The sequence below is a fragment of the Toxotes jaculatrix genome, chromosome 2 (assembly GCF_017976425.1).
Source record: "Toxotes jaculatrix isolate fToxJac2 chromosome 2, fToxJac2.pri, whole genome shotgun sequence".
Lineage (NCBI taxonomy): Eukaryota > Metazoa > Chordata > Actinopteri > Toxotidae > Toxotes > Toxotes jaculatrix.
Window position 1 is genome coordinate 27,939,999 of NC_054395.1, and position 26,891 is coordinate 27,966,889.

Consider the following 26,891-nt stretch of genomic DNA (forward strand, 5'->3'; position numbering starts at 1 on the left):
TTTCCATTGGACGAGAGGCTTTCGCTACAAAGGCCGCCTCCCAGACCCCACCCGACTCCCGGCCTCCTCCCGTCATTGTGCTGGAAGCATGGCGCCTCTCATTGTGAGGAAAACGCTGCGTAATTTTCAGCATGTTGGTACCAGACAGGCCCAGTCTGCCATGGAGCCATGTAACAGTCAAACTAATGCATACAAACATACCAACTCGTCAAACAGCTTGTAACAGAACAGAGCAGAAAACAGAATAGAATAGAGTCTGAAATTTGGGAATATAACTCTGTGATAACTATAATCCTATTGGTTTTGGCCATTATCTGTATCAATTTACCAAATTGTCAAACTCATGAATTCCTGATACACTGATAAGTTATGAACATCTTCCATAAAGACTGGTACAATTTGTTATCAGTGCGTACATGATGTCAACAAGCATGTATATGTATTTAATGCAAAATGTTATAAGTCATTTAAAATATATTTTCAGGAAGATTGGGTTACCAAAAAAAAAAGTCCATCCAAGCTTTATCACTGATTATATTTCTGGCCATGTGCCCTCTATTGTCTCCTACAATACCTGAGAGAGATCACGCAGTTAGTCAAGTATTCTCTGTATTTTTTTAACACTGTGTTTACACAATGGCTTTGGACCTTATTGAGCAGAAGCAGTAGTTTATTTTACTTCCAGTATTCTGATTTTACAAAAGTCTCCTCTGGATAAAAGAGGTCAAACTGCCCAGTCACAGATGAGGGACATGTAGGCCACAGACAGCCACAGATGCCCAACCCCCAGCCCTCCTCCCAAGATTTAACGGTTGCTAGGAAATGAATAACTGAGTTGCCTGGATACAGCCTAGTATCCACACAGACCGCCTTTATCTGGTAGCCACGTGATCCAGCTTAAATAGCAGCATTAATGGGCTGCACTGCAGCTGCCTCTGTGGGGGGATGTGGGGTGTCTCAACCACCTCTTTCCCAAAATCTTTCACCCTGATATCCCGTGTCAGTAAAGAAACACAATTGCTCTTGTCTAAAAGTGCACATGTTGTCCTACTGTAAAACTGATGGAAAAAAAATACACATATATGTTGTCATGAGGATGCTGGGGTGTGGCCTCTGCAACACAAGATGCATGGCGTCAGTGTGGCTCAGCTCTTTTGTTCATATATTCATCGAGACAGTTGTAGTTCGTAGTTCACGCTTTCTCTAGACAGTAATGTAACTGAGTGTGTAACAGCTCTGTCCGTGTTTGTCTCAAACAATTAACTTTTGTTGAGAAAGCCCATAAATTGTTCTTGATGGGCCTACGTAAAGTCCCAGCAAACTAACTGACAGTTAAGCACCTTGGTTGCTAACAACAAAGGAAACTCTATGACAACAGCGGTCCCAGGGGCAGGAATGACACCTCTTTGAATGGGGAGCTGCTTAAAATAACCCAGATTTTGAGATACACAGTAAAGAGAAGCTGTAGCCTACTGCAGGTAGTTAGTTCTGCTGTAGGCTACCTGGAGCTGCAACCAGGGTGAAATCAGCTAATGTGTGTAATGGTTGTAATAATGTTAACATCTCTCTTGGAGGTGAGAACGGTGCCTGATGTGAAGCAGACCTCAGTTCAGTTAACTGGTATCCCCGGCGTTTGTTTTTAGGAACCAGAAGGGTGGAGTTTACTGCAGTAGTACAGTTCAGATACAATCAGCTAGAGCTACAACAATCAACGATAGAAAATGTGTATGCAACTATTTTGATAATTTTCTAAGTTATAGAGGACTTTGTTGATATTACTGGGTTTTAAACGTGTTATATCTGATGTCTCTCTGTTGATGTCACTTTTGACATTTTCAGGCTCCCGTTGTTGGAGCCCAGCCTTGTTCCAGACCTCTGGATCTCTGCCTCTGACCTCTGAATATGAACGAATGAAGTGACAATTCAGTCAGATTATCAGGCTAAGATGGGCCCGCTGACCAGGTACAATTCACCTGTTCTGTTGTTATAACACCAGATTTATTTAACAATGAACATCAACAACAATCTTAAATAAAAAAAAGAGCAGCATGTCATATATTTATTGCATGAGAGACCACACTAACCAATTTAAATGTATTTCTTTGCGTGAAAACATGGTTCACAGTTGAACGTCTCCCTCTGTTCCTCGTTCACCTCTTTTATTCTTGATTCTGTTGGTTGATAATGTGTTATTTCCTTTTCCGTACACATGCTTTCACTTTCTCTCTCCAGTCTTTTTTATCTCTCTGCTTCTCATCTGTGTTGTACAATGACCATTTGTCACATCTAAGACTATGAATAGATCATAATTGATGGCTTAATAAATTATCTGTTACATGCATGTGTATCTGTTTGTGTTTGCTCTAGCATCAGTTTTGATTTACGTGTATCTGTGTGACTTATGGTAATTTGTAAATAATAGCATCAAATTATTAACTGAGAATCATCACAGAGGTTGATACCTGAAATATCTTGTAGCCCAAATATCTTATGGCCCAAATCCATCAGCTCTTTTTCATTTTAGTCTCTGGCTAAAATGCTAAAATGCTTTAATGCTGCTCTAATCAGGGTTTACTGGTTGTTATTTGTTATATCTGTTGTCATTGATAGCTAATATGTTTGTTTTTGATTTGCAGAACCAAAACATGTTTTATTTCCTCCAGACAAGTGTTCCTGCGAGGTTCTGCCCCACCCTGGCAGGCTCACGCCGGTCAAACAAAATATCAAGACCTCAAAATCTTTCAGTGTCTCAGCTTATCTATTTAAACATACCAAAGCCTTTTTCTTCTCATGGTCCTTTTTAATTGAACATTAAAACACTCAGCACAGGGACTCTGTTGTGACAGATGGAAAATATGCTCTGTCACTTTGTTGGGTATCATATTCTCTCATTGCAAGATGCAGTGCGGTCAGTTTCATGCCATGAAGGACCACTCCCATGTCTCTAGCATTCCCATCCTCCCTCTCTCCTCTTGGTGAGCAGCTGCTCAGACCCTCCCTGTCTCACAGCTGCTGGGGAGGAGATGCAGGAGAAGGAGGAGGAGGAGGAGAAGAAGGAGGGGGAGTGGAGAATGTTCTCTCAAGAAGTCCTGGCTAGGAGCCATGGCTGTTTCCTGTCCTTCTCTTTCATCCCCTGCAGTTCATACCGAGTACAGCAAACACAGAATCCCCTGCTGAATAAATGATGATTATTCCCATATTAGACTGGGTGTTCTGACAAAAAGCAAAGTGTTTGGTTCATTCTGCAGTGAGGATTTTTCTAGACTTTCACAGTGATGATTATGTCACTAACACTACGCTAACCTCTTTTCAAATGACTCTCATTCCTTGCAGGATTCGAGACAGCTTAAAGGGCAGGGTTTTAATGTTGCAACTGCAGAAGCTAAACTGTGAATCCCTCAGCCTGTGCACGGATCAAGTGCCACAGTTCACCCATTATATCAGGTAAAGTGCAATTCAGGCAATTTCAGTTCCTCAAACAGGACAGAACCAGAGGAAGCACGCCCCGGCCTCAGTCCAGCTGAACAGCCGAGGCACACACACACACACACACACACACAGAGACAGGCAGACACGTGATCAGCCCACTGAATGACATCATTGCAGAGAATCTAGGACAAAGAGGGAGGAGAGCTGGAGAGCTGGCATGCCGGGCGGATACCATGGCAGGCCTCGGCAACATGGATGCCTGGCTGCTCGAGTGAGATGGAAGCATCTTGTGCAGCAGACGCATTCAGCCATTTTGCATCATTTACAGTGTGTCAGGTGTCTCTAGCATTTGCAGACAAGTCACAGAATTTGCTCACATACACTCTAACACAACAGCTAGCACACAAACAGGGCTGTTTTCTATTGATTTCCAGCTTGTCATGCCTATATAGTAGATCTATGCAGTCTCTGCATGCATAATAAATTAGCTTTGTTTGAACTAGCCCTTTTTTTTCCAATAAGAATGGCCTCAGGTTTCTGCCCACCAAAAAAAAAAAGCTCAGAATGAAAAATTACATTCCAGCAAACCCTAAAGCTTAAAGAAATTATTCCCATCACATATTTTTCATATTTTTAACCCCATCTACAACAAAACCCCAACCCTTCAGTGGCTTAAACCACTTATTTCAATGCACTAAGCAGCAGGTTTTTACAATGATCATGTTCAAATCTGAATGCAACATTTACAGTAGAGGCAGGTTTGAATAGCATTACCAAATGCTGGTTGTAAAACCTTTTTGTGTGTGTGTGTGTGTGTGTGTGTGTGTGTTCCTGTGTGCACAGGAGCAAATCCGCTGCCCTGCATGTATAAATCTGGTAGCACCGCCCTCCCATTCAGCAGTTGTTGCATCGACCCCGTTGGGTACAACACGCGACGCAAACCTACCCGTTTTTTTTAAAAAAAAGCCTCTTTCTCCGCATTTTCTCCTTCTCCCGTTCCTGTTTGAGCCTCTATCGGAAACATGGTGAGTTCCTTTTATTCTCCTTTGTGTGTTTCGTCAGGTAAAATGTTTTTCTGTGAGGTAGAAATGAAGGGAAATGCAGCAGCAGCAGCAGCAGCAGCCGGCATCTCGGCTGTTACACGACGTCCTCAGCGGTTCTCCATCGTGAGCTGACCCCCACCTCTGATTCAGTAAACGGACGCGTTTTATTGCCATAATACGAGGTTTACTATGCTTCTGTGTATATTCGGGGTCGTTAGTTGAACAGTGTGATTTTATTGTTGATGCACAGATTTGTGTGTAGCAGTGGCACGATGTGATTGTCATTGTGTAGGGATGAGAACAATACACTGCCTGGCGGCATTCAGGCTCAAGTAACAGCCACTCAGGAGGATGGATGCGTTTTCCTTTATGAACCAGGAGCTTTGCTCGTCTCTCTGGTTTTTATTTCTATTAATTTTTTTTTTTTTTTTTTTTTTTTTTAATGTGTGAATTGGTCAAAATCCGGCACCTTACAAATGCCCTACCCTGTTTCAAGGCAGGGAGGGGCGCACTGGGTGGGGATGGATGGAGACACTAGGTTGCAGCTATCATTTTTAATTCATAGGCTACAGCAGTGAATATATGTTTTTAATTTCATCCATGATTAGAAAGAAAAAAAATGATGCAACATAATGCTTCTGTTTCAAACATGACATGAAATATAAAGACTTAATTTAGATAAACATCCCATCTCTTAATTGATTTCAACCAAACTGATCATTTAATTTGGATTATATGCTGATTTCTGTGATATAAAATTAATTACGATTGAGCAGATTCATTTTTTTTTTTTCTTCAAGCATCTGCTGTGATTGTGCATCTTTAAGGCACAAGAGCAAGTGGAATATTCCAGACTGATAACGTGCACGCGCCTTTGCTCATGCAAATGAATTTGCATTCGTGCTTATGCTTGCAAAAGTTGGAGCTAGGGTGAGATAAAAAGACAAGAGGACAAAAAAAAAAAAAAGAATGGACGAAAGACGAGAGGAGCGTCCTGCCTCTGCGGGGGCTGCTGTCAGGCATTTCTGTCCCCTGCGGATTGTGGTGCAGGGAGGTGCCTCCTGCTGCACTGCCTGTTAATCTCAGATAGAGGGAGCAACTCAATGTTCCCAGCGTCTAGATGCATTTACTGTAGGTGGCAGTTACTGTGGCAGATTACATGTAAAAGCCAGCAGTTTTATTAAATTGAATCTGTATGAATAAATATAAACAACCTGTCTTGTTTTCTCTTTCCACAGCGCGAGTGTATCTCCATCCACGTTGGTCAGGCCGGTGTCCAGATTGGCAATGCCTGCTGGGAGCTTTACTGCCTGGAACATGGGATCCAGCCGGACGGACAGATGCCCAGTGACAAGACTCTCGGAGGAGGAGACGATTCCTTCAACACCTTCTTCAGTGAGACTGGAGCTGGAAAGCACGTCCCCAGGGCAGTGTTTGTGGACCTGGAGCCCACTGTCATCGGTAAACTCTCATTAAGTATAGATACCATAGCTGCTCTTATTTGATTTGATTAAATAAAACATTTAAGTCATTTCCGACTGACTCTGTCTCTTCAGATGAGGTGCGCACTGGGACATACCGCCAGCTGTTCCACCCTGAGCAGCTGATCACTGGTAAGGAGGATGCTGCCAACAACTACGCCCGTGGACACTACACCATCGGCAAAGAGATCATTGACCTGGTGCTGGACAGGATCCGCAAACTGGTACGTTACTAAATAAGAAGAGTTCATTTTCCTCATTTTGACTCAAAACATCAAAGTGAATCTTAATATTGCATCTCCTATATTTGATGACTGTGTCTCCCTCTCTGTCCTCAGGCTGACCAGTGCACTGGTCTTCAGGGTTTCCTGGTTTTCCACAGCTTTGGAGGTGGCACCGGCTCTGGTTTCACCTCCCTGCTGATGGAGCGTCTGTCTGTGGACTATGGCAAGAAGTCCAAGCTGGAGTTCTCCATCTACCCAGCTCCCCAGGTGTCCACCGCTGTGGTGGAGCCCTACAACTCCATCCTGACCACCCACACCACCCTGGAGCACTCTGACTGTGCCTTCATGGTAGATAACGAGGCCATCTACGATATCTGCCGTAGGAACCTCGACATCGAGCGTCCTACCTACACCAACCTTAACAGGTTGATCAGTCAGATTGTATCGTCCATCACTGCTTCCCTTCGTTTCGATGGTGCCCTCAATGTTGATCTGACAGAGTTCCAGACCAACTTGGTGCCATATCCCCGTATCCACTTCCCTCTGGCAACCTATGCCCCCGTCATCTCTGCTGAGAAGGCATACCATGAGCAGCTCTCAGTGGCTGAGATCACAAACGCCTGCTTCGAGCCGGCCAATCAGATGGTGAAATGTGACCCTCGCCACGGTAAATACATGGCCTGCTGCCTGCTGTTCCGTGGTGATGTGGTGCCCAAAGATGTCAATGCAGCCATTGCCACCATCAAGACCAAGCGCACCATCCAGTTTGTGGACTGGTGTCCCACTGGTTTCAAGGTCGGCATCAACTACCAGCCTCCCACTGTGGTTCCTGGTGGAGACCTGGCCAAGGTGCAGAGGGCTGTGTGCATGCTGAGCAACACCACTGCTATTGCAGAGGCCTGGGCTCGGCTTGACCACAAGTTTGATCTGATGTACGCTAAGCGTGCCTTTGTTCACTGGTATGTGGGTGAGGGCATGGAGGAGGGAGAGTTCTCTGAGGCCAGAGAGGACATGGCAGCTCTGGAGAAGGATTATGAGGAGGTCGGAGTCGACTCCATTGAGGGTGAGGGAGAGGAGGAAGGAGAGGAGTATTAAAAGGGACATGCAGGCATTAGTTAAACAGGAAATAATTGATTGCAATGTGTTCTTGAATGCATTCCACAACAGAAATGTTTGTCAATTACAAGTTTGGCTTCTCAGATTTAAAACTCCTGAAAATGTCAAGTTTGGCTCTGTTCTAAATAAAATTCCTGTGATGTGAAGTTGAAGTTGTCTTTTCTTAATTCATCATAAATATACAATATATTTCAACTAATAGTCACAAAATATTGAAATATGTAGAAACAAGTATTAGAAAACTTAGAAAACCAATCATTTAAGTCTTTCCTGAAGTTTCTCAGCATTCACTTATGATGTGCATTATTCTTATAAACATTTAACACAGTATCACAATTTCTAGTTGATGTAAATCATCATGTTGAACCAGTGTGTTTCCTCAGCACCAATCCAAAACTTCTCAAATTGCTTTTCAATTAGCATTTATCTACTCAGGACACTTCTATGGTTAATGTAAGTTTCATTTGTGAAAAATGACATGTTACGGTCCCTGCTAAATTCTGAAGATCTATAATTTTAGATTTCTATCACGATTCGTAAGTGAAAACATCATTTGTGAAAGTTTTCTTCGACCAAATGAGACAATATCATAAACCTGTGATTACCACAGGAGGGGAGGGAGGAGGCTTCATTTTTCTAGCTTTATAAAACATGGATGAGTCCAGCATCAGGTTACAGGAAGTCTGTCTCAAATCTTCAGTAATATCTCATGAAGCTGTTTTACACTCACAGATCAGCGAAAGTCCATGACTGTTTTGAGCAAAGTTTATTGGAAAAACATTCAAACTCAGTTTTGTCCAAATTAAAGCAGACACCTTTAATATCAAACTTGTTTCAAGCGGGTACAAAAGATCAGAGTATGTCTACGGTACAATTCCAGTTAATTTTTGATTTCAAACCTAAATGTTACACACTCATGAAGTTTGTCATTTTAGAAAACATGTTTTTAAAAAAAAGTATAAAAAGACATCCCAGGTGTCTGTAACCTGCAAATCAGATGCTGCTTGGTTTTGTTTTTGGTTGTGTTAGGACGGTGATGGTTCACACTGGCCGGTCCTGCAGCAGAGGGCAGTTGTCGACGGCTCCTCGTCTGTTCAGGAGGTTCCAGAAGATCAAGGCTCCAGAGCAGCTGTGAGCCCGGCCGTGCTGCTGGCCTCCAGACGCAGTCGTGTCTTCCTTCAGAGGTCGGTAGGACTTGAAACGCCTGGTGAGTGAAGCATGAAATACCGACAATATTGATTGAAGCGATTATAATCAATGTTTTCATAAACACAACGACAAAGTGTGAGACACTGTGAAAGGGCATGTTTGCCTGTTGGAAGAGGAGGAGATTAAATATATCAGGCTTTGGATACACAGCAAATAAGTGTCAGCTGGATCAATTCATTACTTACTTGTAGGAATATGCCACAATTCCTACTGCAAGAACAAGCACCACGACACCCAACAACATGGCGACAGTGCCGGAGGAGGAAACAGTGGGACCTGGAACAAATGTCAAACCATCACTATGCGGGACAGAGCACAGATGTGTTGTCAAACCCAGTAACCAGCTCTGTGGGCTGTTGTATGGCGGTTCTGTTGCGTACCCATCTCGAGGTTGAATTTGGCACTGGTGACAGCTAAACTGACGTCATTGGCCATAGACACATTGATGCAGTAGACACCAGAGTCATTGAAGAAGTGACGGAGCACCAGCTGGCACTCCTTCGAGGGCTCCACCATGTTGCACATGGTGTGAATTGGCCTCAAGCACTCTACGTCCAGAATCACGCTGCACACCTCTTTAGGAAGGCTGGAGAAAGATGGAGACGTTGCTCAAGTGAATAAAGACAAACAACAAACCGCTTTGGATTATTTAAAAAAAAAAAAAAAGTGTATCACCAGAGCGCTCACCTTCCCTGGCAGGTAACGGTGATATCCAAAACATTTTTGTCCTTTTCTGGTGTTGCCATCACAGCATTGTCCATTTGAACTATCTCTACTTTTTCAATGCCCTCTGAAAATACAAACAGGGGCCACAGGGTTGAGGACGGTCACTTTCAATCATTTCACTTTTTGATGAACGTAGAGCTACTGAAAGGTAACTCACCAAACACCTCAATGCCGGTGCAGAAGGAGCCGTATCGATAAATCACGCAGTCGTCATCAGAGGGTTTATCGTCAGCATCCCGCTTCGCAACTACTACCACTGCAGCTTGGCCTGTCAGTGTCACAGTTCGCTTTGCACCTGGTGGACAGACGGCAACAGGTAATCAGTATCATCGGATCTAACCCATATTTTTGATTTTTATTTTCATCTATGAGTCACGTGAGTGAACCTCAGTCAGCTGTTTCTGCTGCATCGTTTGTTTTTTTTTATCCATTGACTGTCAGTCAGTGTCACAGGATTGCAATGCTAAATCAGTGCAGAACTCTGGGGAAGGTCTTTCTCCTTTATAAAATAAAGAAACATAAGAGTCAGTCCATCTCCCCACCCCAACTATTTTCTTCTTCTTAGTCCCTTACTATCACTGGTGATAGATAATGGTGCCAACCAACTTCAGTCAACACGCAAATCAAATGAGTTCAAATGAATTCAAATGATAAAGCACAATAGAGCAATTCATTGTGAAGTAAACTCGCTCTGCTTGTGTCACACAATGCCGGCGCTTCTTTAAAGATTTACATCACATTTGCATTTTAGGAAATCGTCCGGTGCTCTTATCTGGTTTATCTGGGAGTCGGTCAGCTGATGCGGGTTCAGTTTTTCACATTTGAACAGGACACGTTGCTGCTGTTGTAGATTCTACCTCTGCTGGTGATCTTATGGTAAAATTTTACCCTAATTGTGTGCGAGAAAGTACTCAAAGAAGTGTACCTGCTGTAAGCCCAGCCCCCGCATCGCTGTCAGCTGACAGGTCATGGTTGATAGGGGAGGGGGTCTTGGTCACTGTGGGCGTTTCCTGGGCAGCCTGGGTGGTGGAGGCAGTGGAGGCCTCATCCTCAGTGTTGTCCTCCTCTGTGTCTGAAGGCACCACGTTGACATTTGGACCAGGTGCCTTGGTGGAAACCAGTAGAGGGAGAGCAGACGCCAGTGCGGGAGCTTTCACTGTGCACAGAGAAGGTAACTGAGTTAAGTCTGCGCTTTAACACATTACAAAGATTGTACAGTTTATTATTTTATAAAACGAGTCCTTTAACTCTGTTAAGGGTTAGTTCAGGGTTCCCTCCTCCTTCCTTTTGTGTCCTGTGTATCCCCTGCCTTGTGTGGGTTGTTTGTCCTCGTTTGTCTGTTTGGTCTGTGGTGTGTGTATGTGTGTGGCTCTCTCGCTAGGATGGAGTGTGGGGACGTCCGTTCCCTAATTGACACAGCTGTCCTGAGTCAATCATCAGCCTTCCACCTCCGACTGGTGATTTAAACCAGCTCTGCAGTCCTGTCGTCGCCAGTTCGTCAGACCACGTCCCGGGTAGACACGTTGGCTCAGAAAGTTTTGTACTAGTTATTTACCGTGTTTTGATTCCAGCCGTCATTCCTATTCTCATCTTGTCTTCGTCTCGTTCTGTAGGATCACCTGTCCATTTCTTCATCGCCTGAAATATCATCCCTGGACTCCTGCCTCCTTCCCACGCTCCATCGACCATTCGATCCATTATCACTCCACTACGGACTTCGCCTTGCCTCAACTGAGAGCAGCCACTCTTCCCCTCACCTCGCCATAATTGCAATAAAGACTGTACACAGCACCACCTTGCCTCTGAGTTCTGCATTTGGGTTTAGCCTGTAATCTTGGCCGCTTCCCACGCCGCCGTAACAGTACGAACTGGCCATAAGATGGACCCAGCAGACTCAGAGTCCGAGACCGCCATGCTCCAGAAGGCAGTAGCTTCCCAGGGAGCGCTCCTGGGGAGACATGAACAATTACTGAGGACCCTCTCTGAGGAGAGTCACTTTGTGGCTAACCAGGTAGCCCAGATGTCCCTACTCATGTCACAACTAACCTCACAGATCTCTCCCACAGCCGCCACGGAATCACCAGGTTCAGCGCACCAGTCCCCTCCGCTTCAGCCCATGGCGACTTCCGCTCCGCCGACACCGAGAGACTCGTACGCCACGGATCCGGAGCCCTACTCCGGGGATTTGGATAAGTGTCGGGGGTTTCTAATGCAGTGCGCCATGGTTTTTGACCAGAAACCTCTTACCTTCTCCTCGGACATTGCCCGGATTCATTTCGTTATGGGTCTGCTACGGGGAAGAGCGCTAACCTGGGCGGAGGCTGTGTATTCCAGCGGTGGGGTAAGCGCTACGTCTTACGACAATTTTATTGATAAGTTTAAGACTGTTTTTGATCATCCTGACCATGCTGGTAATGCGGCGCAGAGGTTGCTGAGTCTTAAGCAGGGGAGCCGGAGCGTAGCGGATTACTCAGTGGAATTCTGGACTCTGGCTGCGGACGCTCGATGGAACAACGAAGCACTACAGGGAGTGTTTGTTAAGGGGCTGAATGAGCAGCTCAAGGATGAGTTAGCTACCCGCGACATTCCTCCAGATTTAACTTCTCTTGTTTCCTTGGCTACTAGATTGGACAATCGTATGAGAGAACGACGGAAGGAAAAGACCGGGGAACTACGTTTCCCGGCGTCCTCTCGGCCCAGTCGCCCTGTTTCCGTTCGTGTGACCGCGTCGCCATCAGCTGGCGGGATTAGAGGGGAGTTCCCCTCCTCCGATGCTACTGAGGAGGAACCAATGCAGGTGGGCCGAGCAAAACTGGACCCTGGGGAGAGGATGCGTCGCCTTAAGGCAGGGGTGTGCCTATACTGTGGTCAACCTGGGCATTATGTGGCAGCCTGCTCCCTGCGGCCAAAAGGAGGGGCTCATCAGTAGGTGTGGGGGTACTGGTGAGCACAGCTAACTCAGAAACTAATCTTCCCCCATCCAGACTGCAGATCCCTGCAACTCTCTGTAATCAATCCATTTCCTTGCAGCTACAAGCACTCATAGACTCTGGTGCAGAGGACAATTTTATTGATTTTGAGCTAGCTATACAGGCTCAGTTGGGGTTGAGGGAATTGGAGAAGCCTCTTGTTGCTAGTGCTTTGGATGGTCGCATACTAGCTCGGGTTACTCACTGCACTGAATCAGTTAAGCTAATTCTGTCAGGGAACCATCAGGAGACCATCAGTTTTCACGTTCTCTCTGCTCCTAAGACACCACTGATCTTAGGACACCCTTGGTTAAGACTCCATAATCCACAAATAGACTGGGTTGGTAACCGTGTCACAGGATGGAGTAAGTTTTGTCATGCCCATTGCCTGCAGTCTGCTTTTCTCCCTGTAGGTAGCAGTCCGGGGCCAGCAATAGAAAGTGCTCCTGATCTATCTACTGTTCCTGCAGACTACCATGACCTAGGGGAGGTTTTCAACAAGCAGCGTGCCATCTCTTTGCCTCCTCACAGACCCTATGACTGCGCCATTGACCTACTGCCGGGAGCGCCTCTACCATCAGGTCGGCTGTACAGTCTCTCCCGTCCTGAAAGGGAATGTATGGAGGAGTACATCCAGGAGTCCTTGGCAGCAGGTATAATCCGCCCATCTTCCTCACCACTGGGAGCTGGTTTCTTTTTTGTTTCAAAGAAAGATAAGACACTTCGCCCTTGCATTGATTTTCGGGGGCTTAACAACATCACTATTAGGAACAAGTATCCTCTGCCCCTACTCACCTCAGCCTTTGAACTGCTCCATGGCGCTACTGTTTTTTCCAAGTTAGATCTCAGAAGTGCTTATCATCTGGTGAGAATCAGAAAGGGAGATGAGTGGAAAACTGCCTTTAACACCCCCTTAGGCCATTTTGAATATTTGGTAATGCCTTTTGGTCTGACCAATGCCCCCGCAGTTTTTCAGACTCTAGTAAATGATGTCCTCCGTGACTTCCTGAACCGTTTCGTTTTCGTTTATCTTGATGATATTCTCATCTTCTCCCAGAACATGTCAGATCACAAAAGTCATGTCCGGCAGGTGCTGCAAAGACTACTGGAAAATAAACTGTTCGTCAAGGCGGAGAAATGCCAGTTTCACACTAACACTGTCAGTTTTTTGGGCTACATCATTCAGGAGGGACGAGTGAGCACGGACCCAGAGAAGATAAGGGCAGTCTCTGAATGGCCAGTGCCTACCAACCGAAAACAGCTGCAAAGGTTCCTGGGGTTCGCCAATTTCTACCGGAGGTTCATCCGCAACTTCAGCTCTGTGGCCACACCCCTGACTCGCCTAACCTCCACCACCAACCCGTTCCATTGGACACCTGAAGCTGACGAGGCTTTCCACCTACTCAAGCATCTGTTCACATCTGCACCCATCCTCATTCAACCAGATCCCAACCAGCAGTTCGTGGTGGAGGTGGATGCCTCGAACACTGGGATTGGTGCAGTGTTGTCTCAACGCTCCGGACCAGACCAAAAGCTTCACCCCTGCGCTTTCTACTCCCACAAGCTGTCTCCCGCGGAAAAGAATTATGATGTGGGTAATCGAGAACTGCTAGCTGTTAAACTAGCCTTGGAGGAGTGGCGCCATTGGTTGGAGGGTACGGAACAGCCATTTGTGGTCTGGACAGATCACAAGAACCTAGCTTACATTCAATCAGCAAAACGTTTGAACTCCCGTCAGGCCCGCTGGGCCCTGTTTTTCAGCCGGTTTAATTTTTCTCTCACCTACCGTCCAGGTTCCCGTAACATCAAGCCCGACGCCCTTTCCCGACAACATGCTCCTGAGGGGGAGGAAACTTCTTCTCCTGATACCATCTTACCTGCTTCTCGAGTGGTGGCTACGCTAACCTGGGAGATTGAAGCCCAAGTCAAGGAGGCACAGCAGACCAACCCTGATCCTGGTATTGGACCCCCCAATCGGCTTTTTGTCCCAGACTCTGTTCGCTCACAAGTTCTCAAGTGGGCACATAATTCTCGGTTTGCTTGTCACCCTGGATCCACACGAACCCTAGCCCTGTTAAGACAGCACTTTTGGTGGCCCACCATGGAAACTGATGTCAGGACTTTTGTTGCTGCTTGTACAGTTTGTGCCCGAAGCAAGGCTTCTCATCGCCCCCCGGCAGGTCTACTCTGTCCCCTACCTGTTCCCAGCCGTCCCTGGTCACACATAGCTGTGGACTTTGTCACCGGTCTTCCCCCCTCTCAGGGTCACACGGTAATCCTTACCATTGTTGATCGGTTCTCTAAAGCAGTGCACTTTGTGGCTCTTCCTAAGCTTCCTTCTGCCAAAGAGTCAGCCCAGCTACTAGTGGACCACGTGTTCCGTTTACATGGCATTCCCCTTGATATAGTTTCTGACCGTGGCCCACAATTCATTTCCCAAGTTTGGAGAGAGTTCTGCAGAGCATTAGGGGCCACTGCTAGTCTAACCTCTGGTTTTCACCCACAGTCTAACGGCCAAGCCGAGCGAGCTAACCAACACCTGGGAGCTGCTCTGCGGTGCGTGATTGCATCTAATCCCTCTTCCTGGAGTAGTCATCTGGCTTGGGTGGAGTATGCCCACAACTCCCTTATTAGCTCAGCTACAGGTATGTCACCTTTTGAAGCTTCATTAGGTTACTCTCCCCCTTTGTTCCCCTCTCAGGAGGTCGAGCTAGCAGTTCCATCTATCCAGCACCATCTCGGTAGGTGTCGTAAAGTCTGGAGGGAGACCCGAGCGGCGTTGCTGAGGACTCAAGAGAGAAACCAACGAATCGCTGATCGGCATCGGATCTCTGCTCCTGAGTACGTCCCTGGACAAAAGGTTTGGCTTTCGGCTAAAAACATTACCCTCAAGACGGAGTCTAAGAAGCTAGCACCACGATTCATTGGTCCTTTTGAAATTGACCGTCTGGTCAACCCAGTAACGGTGAGACTGAAACTGCCCCAGTCCATGAAGGTACACCCCACATTCCATGTCTCTCAGATCAAGCCCGTCTCTTCCAGTCCTTTGTGCCCTCCTGCCGAACCCCCTCCGCCCCCCCGGTTGGTGGATGACCTACCTGCATTTACGGTACGGCGGCTGTTGGATGTGCGTCGGCGAGGTAGAGGTCTTCAATACCTAGTGGATTGGGAGGGTTATGGACCTGAGGAGCGGAGTTGGGTGCCCCGTTCTCGGATTTTGGATGCTGAGTTGGTCAGGGATTTCCATCGGACCCATCCAGACAGACCTGGTAGGGCACCGGGAGGTGCCCGTTAGGGGGAGGGTACTGTTAAGGGTTAGTTCAGGGTTCCCTCCTCCTTCCTTTTGTGTCCTGTGTATCCCCTGCCTTGTGTGGGTTGTTTGTCCTCGTTTGTCTGTTTGGTCTGTGGTGTGTGTATGTGTGTGGCTCTCTCGCTAGGATGGAGTGTGGGGACGTCCGTTCCCTAATTGACACAGCTGTCCTGAGTCAATCATCAGCCTTCCACCTCCGACTGGTGATTTAAACCAGCTCTGCAGTCCTGTCGTCGCCAGTTCGTCAGACCACGTCCCGGGTAGACACGTTGGCTCAGAAAGTTTTGTACTAGTTATTTACCGTGTTTTGATTCCAGCCGTCATTCCTATTCTCATCTTGTCTTCGTCTCGTTCTGTAGGATCACCTGTCCATTTCTTCATCGCCTGAAATATCATCCCTGGACTCCTGCCTCCTTCCCACGCTCCATCGACCATTCGATCCATTATCACTCCACTACGGACTTCGCCTTGCCTCAACTGAGAGCAGCCACTCTTCCCCTCACCTCGCCATAATTGCAATAAAGACTGTACACAGCACCACCTTGCCTCTGAGTTCTGCATTTGGGTTTAGCCTGTAATCTTGGCCGCTTCCCACGCCGCCGTAACAAACTCATGTTCCTTACCTGTAGTGCCCTGATCAGTAGGGGCCTTGGTTGGCGTGGCAACTGGTGGATCACAGGCCTTATCAGGGATGACTGCCTGTATCACCACCTGAGGCTTGAATGAGCCGGAGCTGATGTAGGTGTGAGTGACAGTCAGCTCTCTGGATATGAGGGCTCCGCTTTCATCCCCAAAGTCCCAGTTGAAGGTGATGTCCGCGTTGCTGAGGTACTCGCTGGGGTCGTGGAGGGTGATGGTGAAGGCGATCGCCCTGTTCTGGATGAAGCGCATGTCCCCGGCCACAATGTCGTTCACTTGGTCCAGGGAGACAGCGAAGGGGATTTGATCTGAGGGTAACACCAAATAATGTCAAACATATGCAGACAAGACAAGCAAAATATGACTCATTCTAGGAAACCAGCACCACCACCACAGCAATCTTCCCACACTCCCTAACTAACCGGTGATGGAGAACTGGGTGGAGGCATATCCCAGGGGAATGAACTTCTCTTTGCTCCGGTAGTGGTAGATAACGATGTCCATGGTGTAGGAGCCCAGTGGGATGTCGTCTGTACCGATGGTCAGAGAGGAGGAGGGGCCGTCAGCCACCTGCCAGTACTGACCTGCCAAACGAGCATCCAGAGACACGCATGAGACACGCTTTGCTGCTTCTTCAAAACAAGAATCTGTGAATGATTTTAACCCATCAAATGACGTGTCCGGTTAAAATGCAAAAGCTTCTGAGATGCGTTCAGGGCCATAGCTTTTGAAGCCTTGTGCCATAATACATGCAACGTTTGAACACCAGAAGGGAAAAAATGCTTTATTTGCACATTTGTTTTTTTACATGCAGGACAAACGAAGTGATAATCTGATCACATAATGGGGCTCATGTCTAATCCGTCCTGGGTCACATCTCAGGTCACAGCTTGTGTTGTAAACTCTCTGACCCTCAGAAAAAAACATAGTTCAGAGGTATTTAATAAGAGACGACAGTTCCACTCACCCCAGGTCTTCCAGACAAACACATAACTCGGCTTCTTGTCTTTCTTAACTGGTGTCCCATCAGGAAAAACAGCCTCCCAGTCTGTGTTCTGTGTTGGGTATACTGGCTCAGACTCGTGGTATTTTGTTCCTGTAGCAGAAGCGAGAGCGTTGAGGTTGTTAGAGACTGTGACAAAGAGATTTAAACAAGACTAAGAGTCTACAGCCCATACAACTACATCAATACTGTATGTTATACTGTTTTATTACGTTATACACTATATCACTTTTCTTTCAACACAGTCAAATATCAATTATCATTACTTAATCATTTCAGATACCATTCTGGCTTATGTTTTTATAGTCAACCCTCATGATGACACTAGAGGAAAGGTCAGGTGGTCACCAATTCAACACCAATCAATTGGATTCATCCCCTGAGGACCATGAACATTTGTGCCAAATTTAATGCCGATCAATCCAATACTGAGATGTTTCAGTGAGGCATAAAGCTGTGAACCGACTGACCAACAGTGTGTAAGTGTCTGCACAATGTGTTACCATTGACGATGCAGTCTTCAGCCCAAACAACGTCTCCGTTAGGCTGCACCCTCTGGTTGTGTGGAAACTCCAAGTCGATGGTGAAGGTAACTTTAGCTCCGGTCAGAGTTGGTGAATCATTCCCTACATTAAAGGTCACTCTTCCACCTGTTAGAGCAGACAGGTAAACGCTGAGCGCACAGAACACAGAGCTTACACGTCTGTGGGTTCTCCAAAATAAATACATAATGCAGAGGTCAGACTTTTTTTTTGTTTTCCAGCTCTCTCTTCCCCTAAATTCCCGTTCTTTCTCTACTGGTGCTGCTTAATGCAAGTGTTTGATTTTACCAACATTATTTCAACAAAAGTACCTTTCCAGGAGTCTTTGTATCGTGGGTCTCCATCTTTCCAGACCGGGTACATCTTAGTGTTCCATGATGGATAGCGAGTGAAACGGTTTTTTGGCTCTGAAATTATAACAAAAGCAGAACATGAACGCTGCCTAAAACACAGATTTTTACAGTTTATGGCTCCACAATGTCCTAATAATGTCCAAACATTGCCTGGAAAAGTTGTTACTAAATTCAGGGAAAACAGATTCAGTGTTCAGTATTTGAAATTAATTAATTCCAGTTAATTGTGAATCCAGAGAGAAATTTGTCCACAGGAATACATACAATTCAATATAAATGAACAATAAAGATTCCTTTAAAGTATTTAAAATGAACAGAACTGAACCACAATAACACAGTGACACCAGCTCAGATTAAATTAATCACGTCTCAGAGACACAGTGTTTAAATTATGGGACACATGAGCTCATGTCCACAAAAAATATCTGCTGTATTTGTCTCTAACAAACTCTCTAATGCAGCTTTTCAGTAACATTCACTGGTTCTGTTGGTTTAACAGTTTTACAAATAGAATTTTTATATACAGAATTTACAAATAAATAAATAACAACTTCAATGATCTGACAGAAGGTAGAGGTGACTGTAGGTGCTCTAATGAGGGTATTTAACTGGCTATATTAATCTCAAGTTGCTCCAATCCTTCTCATGTGATGCTCAGCTGAGTGTGTGTGTGTGTGTGTGTGCGTGTGTGCATGCTTTTATTGCAGATTAACATTGTCACAGGGCTGAATTTGGATTAAACATCAATACAGTCCAACCAAAAACTCAAGCGTAATGGCAAATAACAGAGCTACAGTATTCAGCAAATCAGATTTTGAATGTGATCATGAATTCTGTCTGGATTATTTCAGAGTAATCTCTCTCCTTCATCACTGCACTCATGGTTCAGCTTTAAGATGTTTGATGCCAGCGGCTGAATGTTGAATTACAGGATGAAGTGAAATATAATCCCTGTAAGATTTTGCAGAGGCAGGTGGCAAAAGGACTAAATAAAAGAAAGAAAACAGAAAAGGATTAAAAGAAATAGCTGGTACTTTTACAAAGGTCAAACCCTGTGCCATTCATGCATGGCTGAGTAATAAGGTCATGGGAAAAACATGAAACTGGATCTTAAACCAGACACAGATCTTATGGACCAAGACCAAAGTGTCTGGAGGTGCTGAAATCTAAACGCACCTTACCAGGAATGCGGACCTATGTCCGTGTAAGGAAAGAAATTAGAGATGATTTGATGATTATGTTTCACAGGGAACATTTTTACCTTTTGACATCTTAATACTTGATTGAAACCTAAAGTTAGTCTCACTAAAACCAAATGAAATCTCTCCGCAGACAATGACAATAAAAGGAACAGAAATTTAAATGACTCCTTATTAAATCTACACCGTATAATGTCAGTATTACCACTGCTGTCCAGGATTTAAACGTACATTTACTCAAGCACTGAAACATGTGGTTCCATTGTATTCTGCTTTCTGCTTAAATATCACAACAATTCAGATGAAAATATTTTTTTTTCCTCCATTACATTTTATTTGACAGCTGATCACAATTTTACATATAAAACATTTGCTCTAATAAAATATGATGAACTTTTAAACTACAACAGTAAATTGCTGCTTATACATGAATAATGATGAGTATTAATGACCCAATGACTAATTACACTAGGTACTGATGTTGTCCATCTTTAAGTTTGTCTCCCTCTGGCTGCATTCATTTGAAGTTAGACTATATTTAAACCTGCAGTCCTAACGTTTTTGCCTGTGTCTGAATTCTTTCTATCGTCCCTCTGAGCTACAGTTCTGTTTAAAAATTAATTTTCTGTACTTACTCGCCGCAGTGTGTGAAGCTACTGCCAGCAGCACCACAAGTACAATAGACGTCCGCATTGTCAGTGCACCTTCTCTTTGTGAAAAATCCCTTTTGTGAGCAGCAGGCAACAGAAAACCGGTCTTATAAACTCTCTGATGTTTGACCTCACATATAGTGTATTAGCAGGAGAAACGCCCTGCAGCCCGCCCATCCTGCAGCGAGATTTAGGGGCACCCGAACCGACTGTGATTTGTGTATTTACATTAAAGGCACGTCTTGAGGATTACAGTTGTGCATACAGTAGAGAAAGCACCACATAATCACGTCAGAAATGCAAAAATTCCACATGTACTTTTGCATGGAATCAGTCTGGATCACGAGACGTGCTCGAGTGTGCATAAATCAAAAAAGAATAAAGAAATATTTTTTTAATTATTCAAACATCTTGCACATGTGAACATCTTGAACATGATGCAGTTATAGATTAAATTACCAGACAGTAATTAAAAGTAGTTTAAATTAACTCCTTAAATATCAAAATGCTGCTTAGATACCAATGCATCATTATTAAGGATCTAATAATTTAATAATAATATAAGACTCATGTGGACAAATTTTCAGCACAATCCTTTAATTTCAATATTTTAAGTACATTTTACTGCTCGTACTTCTGTACTTTCACTCAAGTAATAACTGGAATGTAGGACTTTTATATGCATGGAGTAATTTTTTAAATAAAGTGTGTAAAGAAAAGTTTATCTGCAGTTGATAGAATATTTTGCATTGATACCAAACCCTCTGAGATCATTATTGTCTGATGCTTCTTTGGCCTTTTTACAAAGCTTCTATCAGTACTGGACTGTTTAAAGCTCTGTGCAACACAACAGGATCATATTCAGATCATGAGGGTTCCAGTATCATTATTTTTTTTGGGTGCCAATTCCACAAAGAATGTGCGCTCAAACACAATATGAGAGGTCACCTAAATCTCTGCTAAAGTCACCTGACCCATTTTGGGCTCCCTCTCTAATTATTCCTAATTATGTGCGGATTTACTCTGAAATTCATCATTAGCTGTCAAAAAGACATTCTGGAAAACTCTAAAAAAAAAAAAGTGCTGTATATTCGTAGAAATTGCATTAGCTGCAGATGCACTATACTTAAATAGTATAAGTATAATATACTTAGACAGTGGGATAAAATGTAGTGTTCGAAATATTAAAACTGTAACGGGGGTCATTCATTTCTGTGTCATTACTACAATAGGTCACACATTCTGCAAACAGAGTCTGTGCTTGGAGGGAAAAAAAATGGGAGGAATGCAACGTTAATGAGGATTATTGAAGCACTTGTGACTCCCTAAATTCATCCGGCTTTGTCCTTCTACCCCCAGCACTATAAAGTCACTTTGTTGAAAGATTTTTGTCTCCATATCATATGCCAAACTGTGACACTGTTTAAACCTCTTTTTAAACAATGTCAGCATTCACAGCAAATCCTGCTCAGACTTGTTTCATCTGTCGTGTTGACCGTGAACCCGGTAACTCCCACTCAGGCCTCATCTCCGACTGTGCTGTATGACCTCACATGCTGTATTAGCATATGAAAAATAAGCATACTGTAAAACGTGTCACCTCAGTGCTCTAGAAAAAGACGTCCGTCTGCATCAGACAACATGATGAAAGTTAAATCTGGCTTTGGGTAGGGTCTGAGTCAGTGTGCCCACTCATAATGGCAAATAAAGTTTGGGAAAAACAACAGAAATAGATTATAGTTGAGATTTTGGTAAATAGGCTTAATCACTTTGTTGTTGTTGTTGTTGTTGTTGTTGAAACAGCTTGCCTGTCTCTAAATGTAAAAAAAAAAAGAAAAGTAAAATCACTGCTCCAACCCCCCAAAAAATCTAAGAAATAACTACCTGTAAGACCACAACCTGTTATTTTCACACAATTTCTGTGCAAATTATTTTTACCAGCCTTGTGGCCGTAGCTTCGCAGTGAATGAACAAATATGAGAGAAGCATCAAGCTTATCATCTAGAAAGCAAAGAACTGTGCTATAACTATTCCTTTAAAAAACACAATATACTGTCCCGCTGTGTAGCGAACGTGTTCAAAACATTATGGAGGTGTAGCTTAAAGACTAAAATAAATCTCATCATCATATTTATACCCTTCCAGACCCCAGACGTGCAAGTCAGTCGATGCGAGAGGCACAACTACAATGAATAAACTGAAGAGTCTGACTTCTTCCTTCACCACCGCTTCTGTTCCCTGTAATTATGAGTTTTGTGGCCCCTGGCATACTTCAGCTGAGCGCTAGAGAAGGCTCAGTCTCTTTGAGGTCATCGCATCTTATTTTACAACGACATATGACAACTCAAAATGCGCGCAGAGGTTTGAGGAAGCCTAGTTTCCGCAGAGGCCTGCAGTGCGTCAGTCTGTCCTGCAGGCGGCGCTGTGAGTTCGTGCCGGCGTTCAGAAGGAGAGCGGCTCCTGTTTGATTGGAGGAAGTAATACAACAACAAAGAAAGATGGCCGAAGTGATAGAGCTGCAGAAGCTGAAGGTTTGTAGTTAACACTTATATGTTTTTTATTACATTCATTAGGTGAGTTTATCAGAAGGGAATGTGTTTTAAACGGTTTTAGTTGTTGCATCAAAGAGCGAGGTTTCGGTTAAGTGGATAGTTTGAGCAGTAAAATGTGTGAAGGCTAACTACCGGCGTGTGTTCACGTTGTTCATTCAGCCGCCAAGCTAACAGCTAACTAAGTTAAAATACACAACAATAAGTCTGTTCGGGATGAACAATTACTCGCAGATAAAACGTAGTATTAGATTAAAACAGTAGATGTGGTTTCGGTTTTTAGGTACAGAGTTTCCCGCCACCTCTGTCTGATTAAATTGAGGACACCGGCAAACAAGTGTGTGACCTCTGTCGATCTTACAATTGAGACAAGATGAATCTTTATCGATCCCCACGGGGGAAATTCACTTGTCACAGCAGCTCAAATGTAGAAGACAAAGAGTGATTGAGAAGTAAAAACTATATATATACTATATACCCCTATCACAGGGGTGTGGCTGCACTACACTCTCATATCATTGCAACACGACTTTCCAGAAATGTTGCCCTGCTTGCTCTGGATGATCCACAGATCTCACTCCGAGCAGTTTTATGTGGAACCACGTTATATTGAGGAAACTGTCCCAAACAAAGAGCGTTGACTACAAGGTGAAGTTGGTCATTTGTGGTCGTTAAGTTGAAAGTGCTGTTTCTGGCTGTTTCTTGCTGTGTTAGCTTGCTGAACTGAGGCAGGAGTGTGAGGCCCGAGGTCTGGACACCAAGGGGAACAAAGGGGAGCTCATCGCTCGGCTGCAAGCCTATCTGGAGGAGCACGGTGAGGATATTTATGATGCATATGCTCACTTTATACATGATATGAACAGGCGAGTGGTGAGACAAAAACCCACCTGTTAATAATGTGATAAAACCGCTAATCTCTCCCTCTGCCCCTCTCGCTTACTGCTCCCTGGTGGTGGGAAATTTCTTCATCCCACATCCCAAACAACAGAGGAAGATGTGGACGTTGATGATGTGCTGGCAGAGGATACAGAGGTAATGAGACTGATGGTTTTTCTTGATATCTGCTCTGTCATGTCCCCCTCTTGGACCTCCTCAGACCAGTTTTTGAAGTAGTGATCATTGACTACGTTTCTCTTTTAGGATTTCACTAAAGTTGAGAGTGCCAACAACATAAAAGTTGACAAGGATTCTGAATCTGCTGAGAGCGAGACGTAAGTTTGTCATTTAGTCTACATATTTTTTTTAACCAAAAAAACAGTATATATATTGTTGTTGAATTACTGAGTAACATCCTTTGACTGTCTTGATTCTTGCTTATGTGGCAGAAAGTCATATTATGTCCAAAATGTGTACATCTTGTCTAAATGACTTCACATGAGGTAGTTGGTCTACCGGTATTGGTCGTCATATTTGGTGTAGAAATCTTCAATCACTTTTCTTTCATTACAGTTCTTTACATGTTTTTCTTTCAGACCCACTGAAAAGAAGGTGGTGAAAATAGCTCCTCCATCATCTGCCAGTGAAGTACGTATGACAAGAATTGGATTGGAAGCCCCATGCTGCATATTTTAATATGGAGCATGGGGAACCAGTAGAACCAGTGCCTCTGTATGTGTAGCTTCTGTCAGCCACTGTACAAGTTTGCATTTTGAAATTGTACCTTTTGTTGGGCAGAGACTACAGAAGAGAGCTGAACGCTTCAACATGCCAGCAACAGCTGAAAGCAAGAAGGCCATACGTGCCGCAAGGTAAGGCTTCAACACCGTCTTTTATAACAGTCTTTTAATTTGGGCTTCACTTTTATAGTTTTGGCCATTGTTTTTAACAGTAAAGATAATATTCCTTACTACTTAATTGCTTAATTAGATGAGCTGAACATTCATGTTTCTTGCCCTCAGCACTTCGTGTGGCCTGGTAGTAAGTTGTTATAAGCTGGATTTACTCTTCCATGTTGAATTTATTCTGCTCCCTTTCCTCAGGTTTGGCTTATCCACGGATACTTCCAGTCCCTCTCCAGGTCTGTGGTCCCTCTTTGCCCCATGTTGTTATAATATAATGTAACAACATCATGTATCATAATGCATTTATCATGTTGTTCATAATGTTTTCTACCTGCTGTCTCTCATCCCACCATCTCATTCATCTGTCTCCCGAACAGGTCTCGTTGCAAACAGTAAAGCTGCTGTAAGTTTTGCAAAAAAATTTGGTTGATAAATTTCTTTATCCTTACGTTTAACGAGACGATGTTAACGAGGCGATTGTTCTTGTGTCCCACAAAGGTGAACGTCGATCAGCTGAAGAAGAGAGCGGAAAGATTTGGCATGAACGTCTCATCCATTTCACAAAAGGTGACCACGAGTTTCTGTTGTTGAAACATGTAAAAAAAATAGTGGCCACAGTATCCATCAGTTTCCTGGAAATAATTTTTGATTGGATAGAAAATGTGCCACACTGAGTCACTTTATTTTGTAGGTTTGGTCTGTGATAGAAACATGTTTGTAGGTGTAACCCATGAGTGGTTGAAATTTTATAGCAGGGACTTTGTTTTATTTTGAAACAAAACAGGATTTTCCAATGCAGTTCAAATTAATTTTACTGATTTCCTGGTGGATCTGTAATGTGTGGCAGTTCAAAGTCATGAAGAATCCATGTTAAGATGTAGTTTGTCTTTCCAGGGAACTCTGATGGAGTATGATGAACTTTTTTTCTTAAAAATTCAAATATAACGAGTGGGTTCTGTAGCAGTGTTAACTGCAGCAGCTAACACTTTCTCCATTTCTGTTTTTAGTACCAAACTGCAAAGGTCTTTCTTGGACACCAGCTAATTTTTAAGGAAATGAATAGCACCTGGAACCCTGTAAAATAAAGCGTTACCTTATTCTGCCTTTTGTCTAAATTTGACATTAAAGTGATACCAACGTGTTTTTGTAGATGGAAGAGGATGAAAAGCTGAAAAAAAGGAAGGAGAGGTTTGGGATCATGACGAGTGCAGGTTCAGGTGCAGCAGATGATACTGAGGTAACCTTTTCTCCTTCTTACCATATTTCTTTTTTTTTCAATTGCTTGACTTGACATAGTGGTCAGTTATATTTTATCACAATGCCGTAAGTTACACGTAAAAAGACCCAAAGGAATTAATGGAAATATGAAAAAATGGGAATGAATAAAGGAAGGAGGAGTATTAACATAAATGTTGTATTTTTGTTTTCCAACAGGCAAAGAAAATGAAGCGCGCTGAAAGATTTGGGAAAGTGTAAATAATATTTTAGAGTTCGCTTTTTTTGTAAAACATTTTCATGACTGTACAACAGAGATTCCCGAAGATAACAGATGTCACTAATAATAGGATTCCTGTAGATCAAAAGTACAGTTAAATAAATAAAAAGACAAATGGGTGAGTTAGATCATTGATATGTTTTTGAAAACAGAAAAAGTTCTCAGTCATTATTGAGCACAAAGTTGGTGGATACTATAAATTTGAAAAAAAAAAATTGATTTGTCTGCTTTTCATATTAATTTCTCAGTCCCTGGTGGCTCATCATTCCTGATCTTACTGCTCATCAAACAAATCAAACTCTCACTATTTTCTGCATAAAATGACTTGAAATCAAACTTGAACATCAAACAGACGAGGTGAGCAAGTTGAGATGAGGAATACTTTTATTGTGAAACGGCTACAGGAAGTGTAGCGTTAGGTGACAAGTGTAGCCACCAAGGGCAGTTTTCTTTGCTTCTTTTTTTTTTTTTTAAATTAGGACGTTTATTAGACTTCAACACTTCATAGAAGGAGCAGTTATCTCTTACGTTACACACATGCTGATACCATATTTTAGGACTGAGAAATCCAAAACAGTGAAATTAAAATTGAAAAATGATAACTGAACAAACTGAAAGTAAAGTTGTATTTATTGGAGGTAATATTCTAATGTTCCATTTAAATGATAGGACTCACTTGTTTGTATGTACTGTGCGTATTTAATTGTACTTTTGCTCTATCAGATAGCCTGTTATTTTCTTGTTTTCTTGTTGGGATTCCATTAGTACACTGCTTCAGTTATCTGTCCATTTTCTAACATTTTGTGATTTAAAATAAATTGTTTTCGATTTTTTTTGGTATCTGCTTCACTTATTTCTTGTTTTCAGTATCTCTGTATCTTTTGTGTGCACTTGGAGTTTGCTGTAGAAAGGCACTGACTCTTCTTTAAGAGAGGATATTTTTATTAGTGAACACACTTGTTCAATCTCATGGAAATAAAAAGCCAATTCAGTCACAATTTTCCTCAGTACTATGGCTGTATTATGTGTAAGCCTAGAGTGAGGGGATTTTCTTTTTATTGTTTTATGTTCATCATTCAGTACATTTTAATGGGGTTGTTGTATGATCATATTTCAGTTAAAGTCTGAGGATTGTTATACAAAAACATTTTATTTTTTTAACCTGTTTTGCCA

The 26,891-nt window shown here is 43.5% G+C and overlaps 3 protein-coding genes across 3 annotated transcripts; 2 read left to right on the forward strand and 1 right to left on the reverse strand.

Annotated features, from left to right (window-relative positions):
• The first annotated feature begins 4,333 nt into the window (after window positions 1-4,333).
• tuba1c (tubulin, alpha 1c) lies at window positions 4,334-7,413 on the forward strand. Its single transcript, XM_041061689.1, has 4 exons — window positions 4,334-4,454; window positions 5,711-5,933; window positions 6,029-6,177; window positions 6,292-7,413. Exons 1-4 carry the CDS (start codon window positions 4,452-4,454, stop codon window positions 7,270-7,272), a joined length of 1,356 nt encoding a protein of 451 aa, XP_040917623.1. The 5' UTR covers window positions 4,334-4,451; the 3' UTR covers window positions 7,273-7,413.
• A 921-nt stretch (window positions 7,414-8,334) lies between these two features.
• Window positions 8,335-19,936, reverse strand: pmelb (premelanosome protein b). The gene is made up of 12 exons (XM_041058742.1): window positions 19,879-19,936; window positions 18,003-18,098; window positions 17,653-17,799; window positions 17,114-17,242; window positions 16,569-16,730; window positions 16,131-16,454; window positions 10,154-10,384; window positions 9,386-9,523; window positions 9,190-9,292; window positions 8,883-9,088; window positions 8,688-8,778; window positions 8,335-8,497 (listed from the first exon to the last, which is right to left on the reverse strand). Exons 1-12 carry the CDS (start codon window positions 19,934-19,936, stop codon window positions 8,335-8,337), a joined length of 1,848 nt encoding a protein of 615 aa, XP_040914676.1.
• Window positions 19,937-22,361: 2,425 nt separating this feature from the next.
• LOC121201018 (SAP domain containing ribonucleoprotein) lies at window positions 22,362-26,548 on the forward strand. Its single transcript, XM_041066614.1, has 11 exons — window positions 22,362-22,424; window positions 23,157-23,256; window positions 23,431-23,474; window positions 23,583-23,653; window positions 23,915-23,966; window positions 24,117-24,190; window positions 24,422-24,459; window positions 24,601-24,626; window positions 24,722-24,790; window positions 25,374-25,460; window positions 25,658-26,548. Exons 1-11 carry the CDS (start codon window positions 22,392-22,394, stop codon window positions 25,697-25,699), a joined length of 636 nt encoding a protein of 211 aa, XP_040922548.1. The 5' UTR covers window positions 22,362-22,391; the 3' UTR covers window positions 25,700-26,548.
• Window positions 26,549-26,891: the final 343 nt, after the last annotated feature.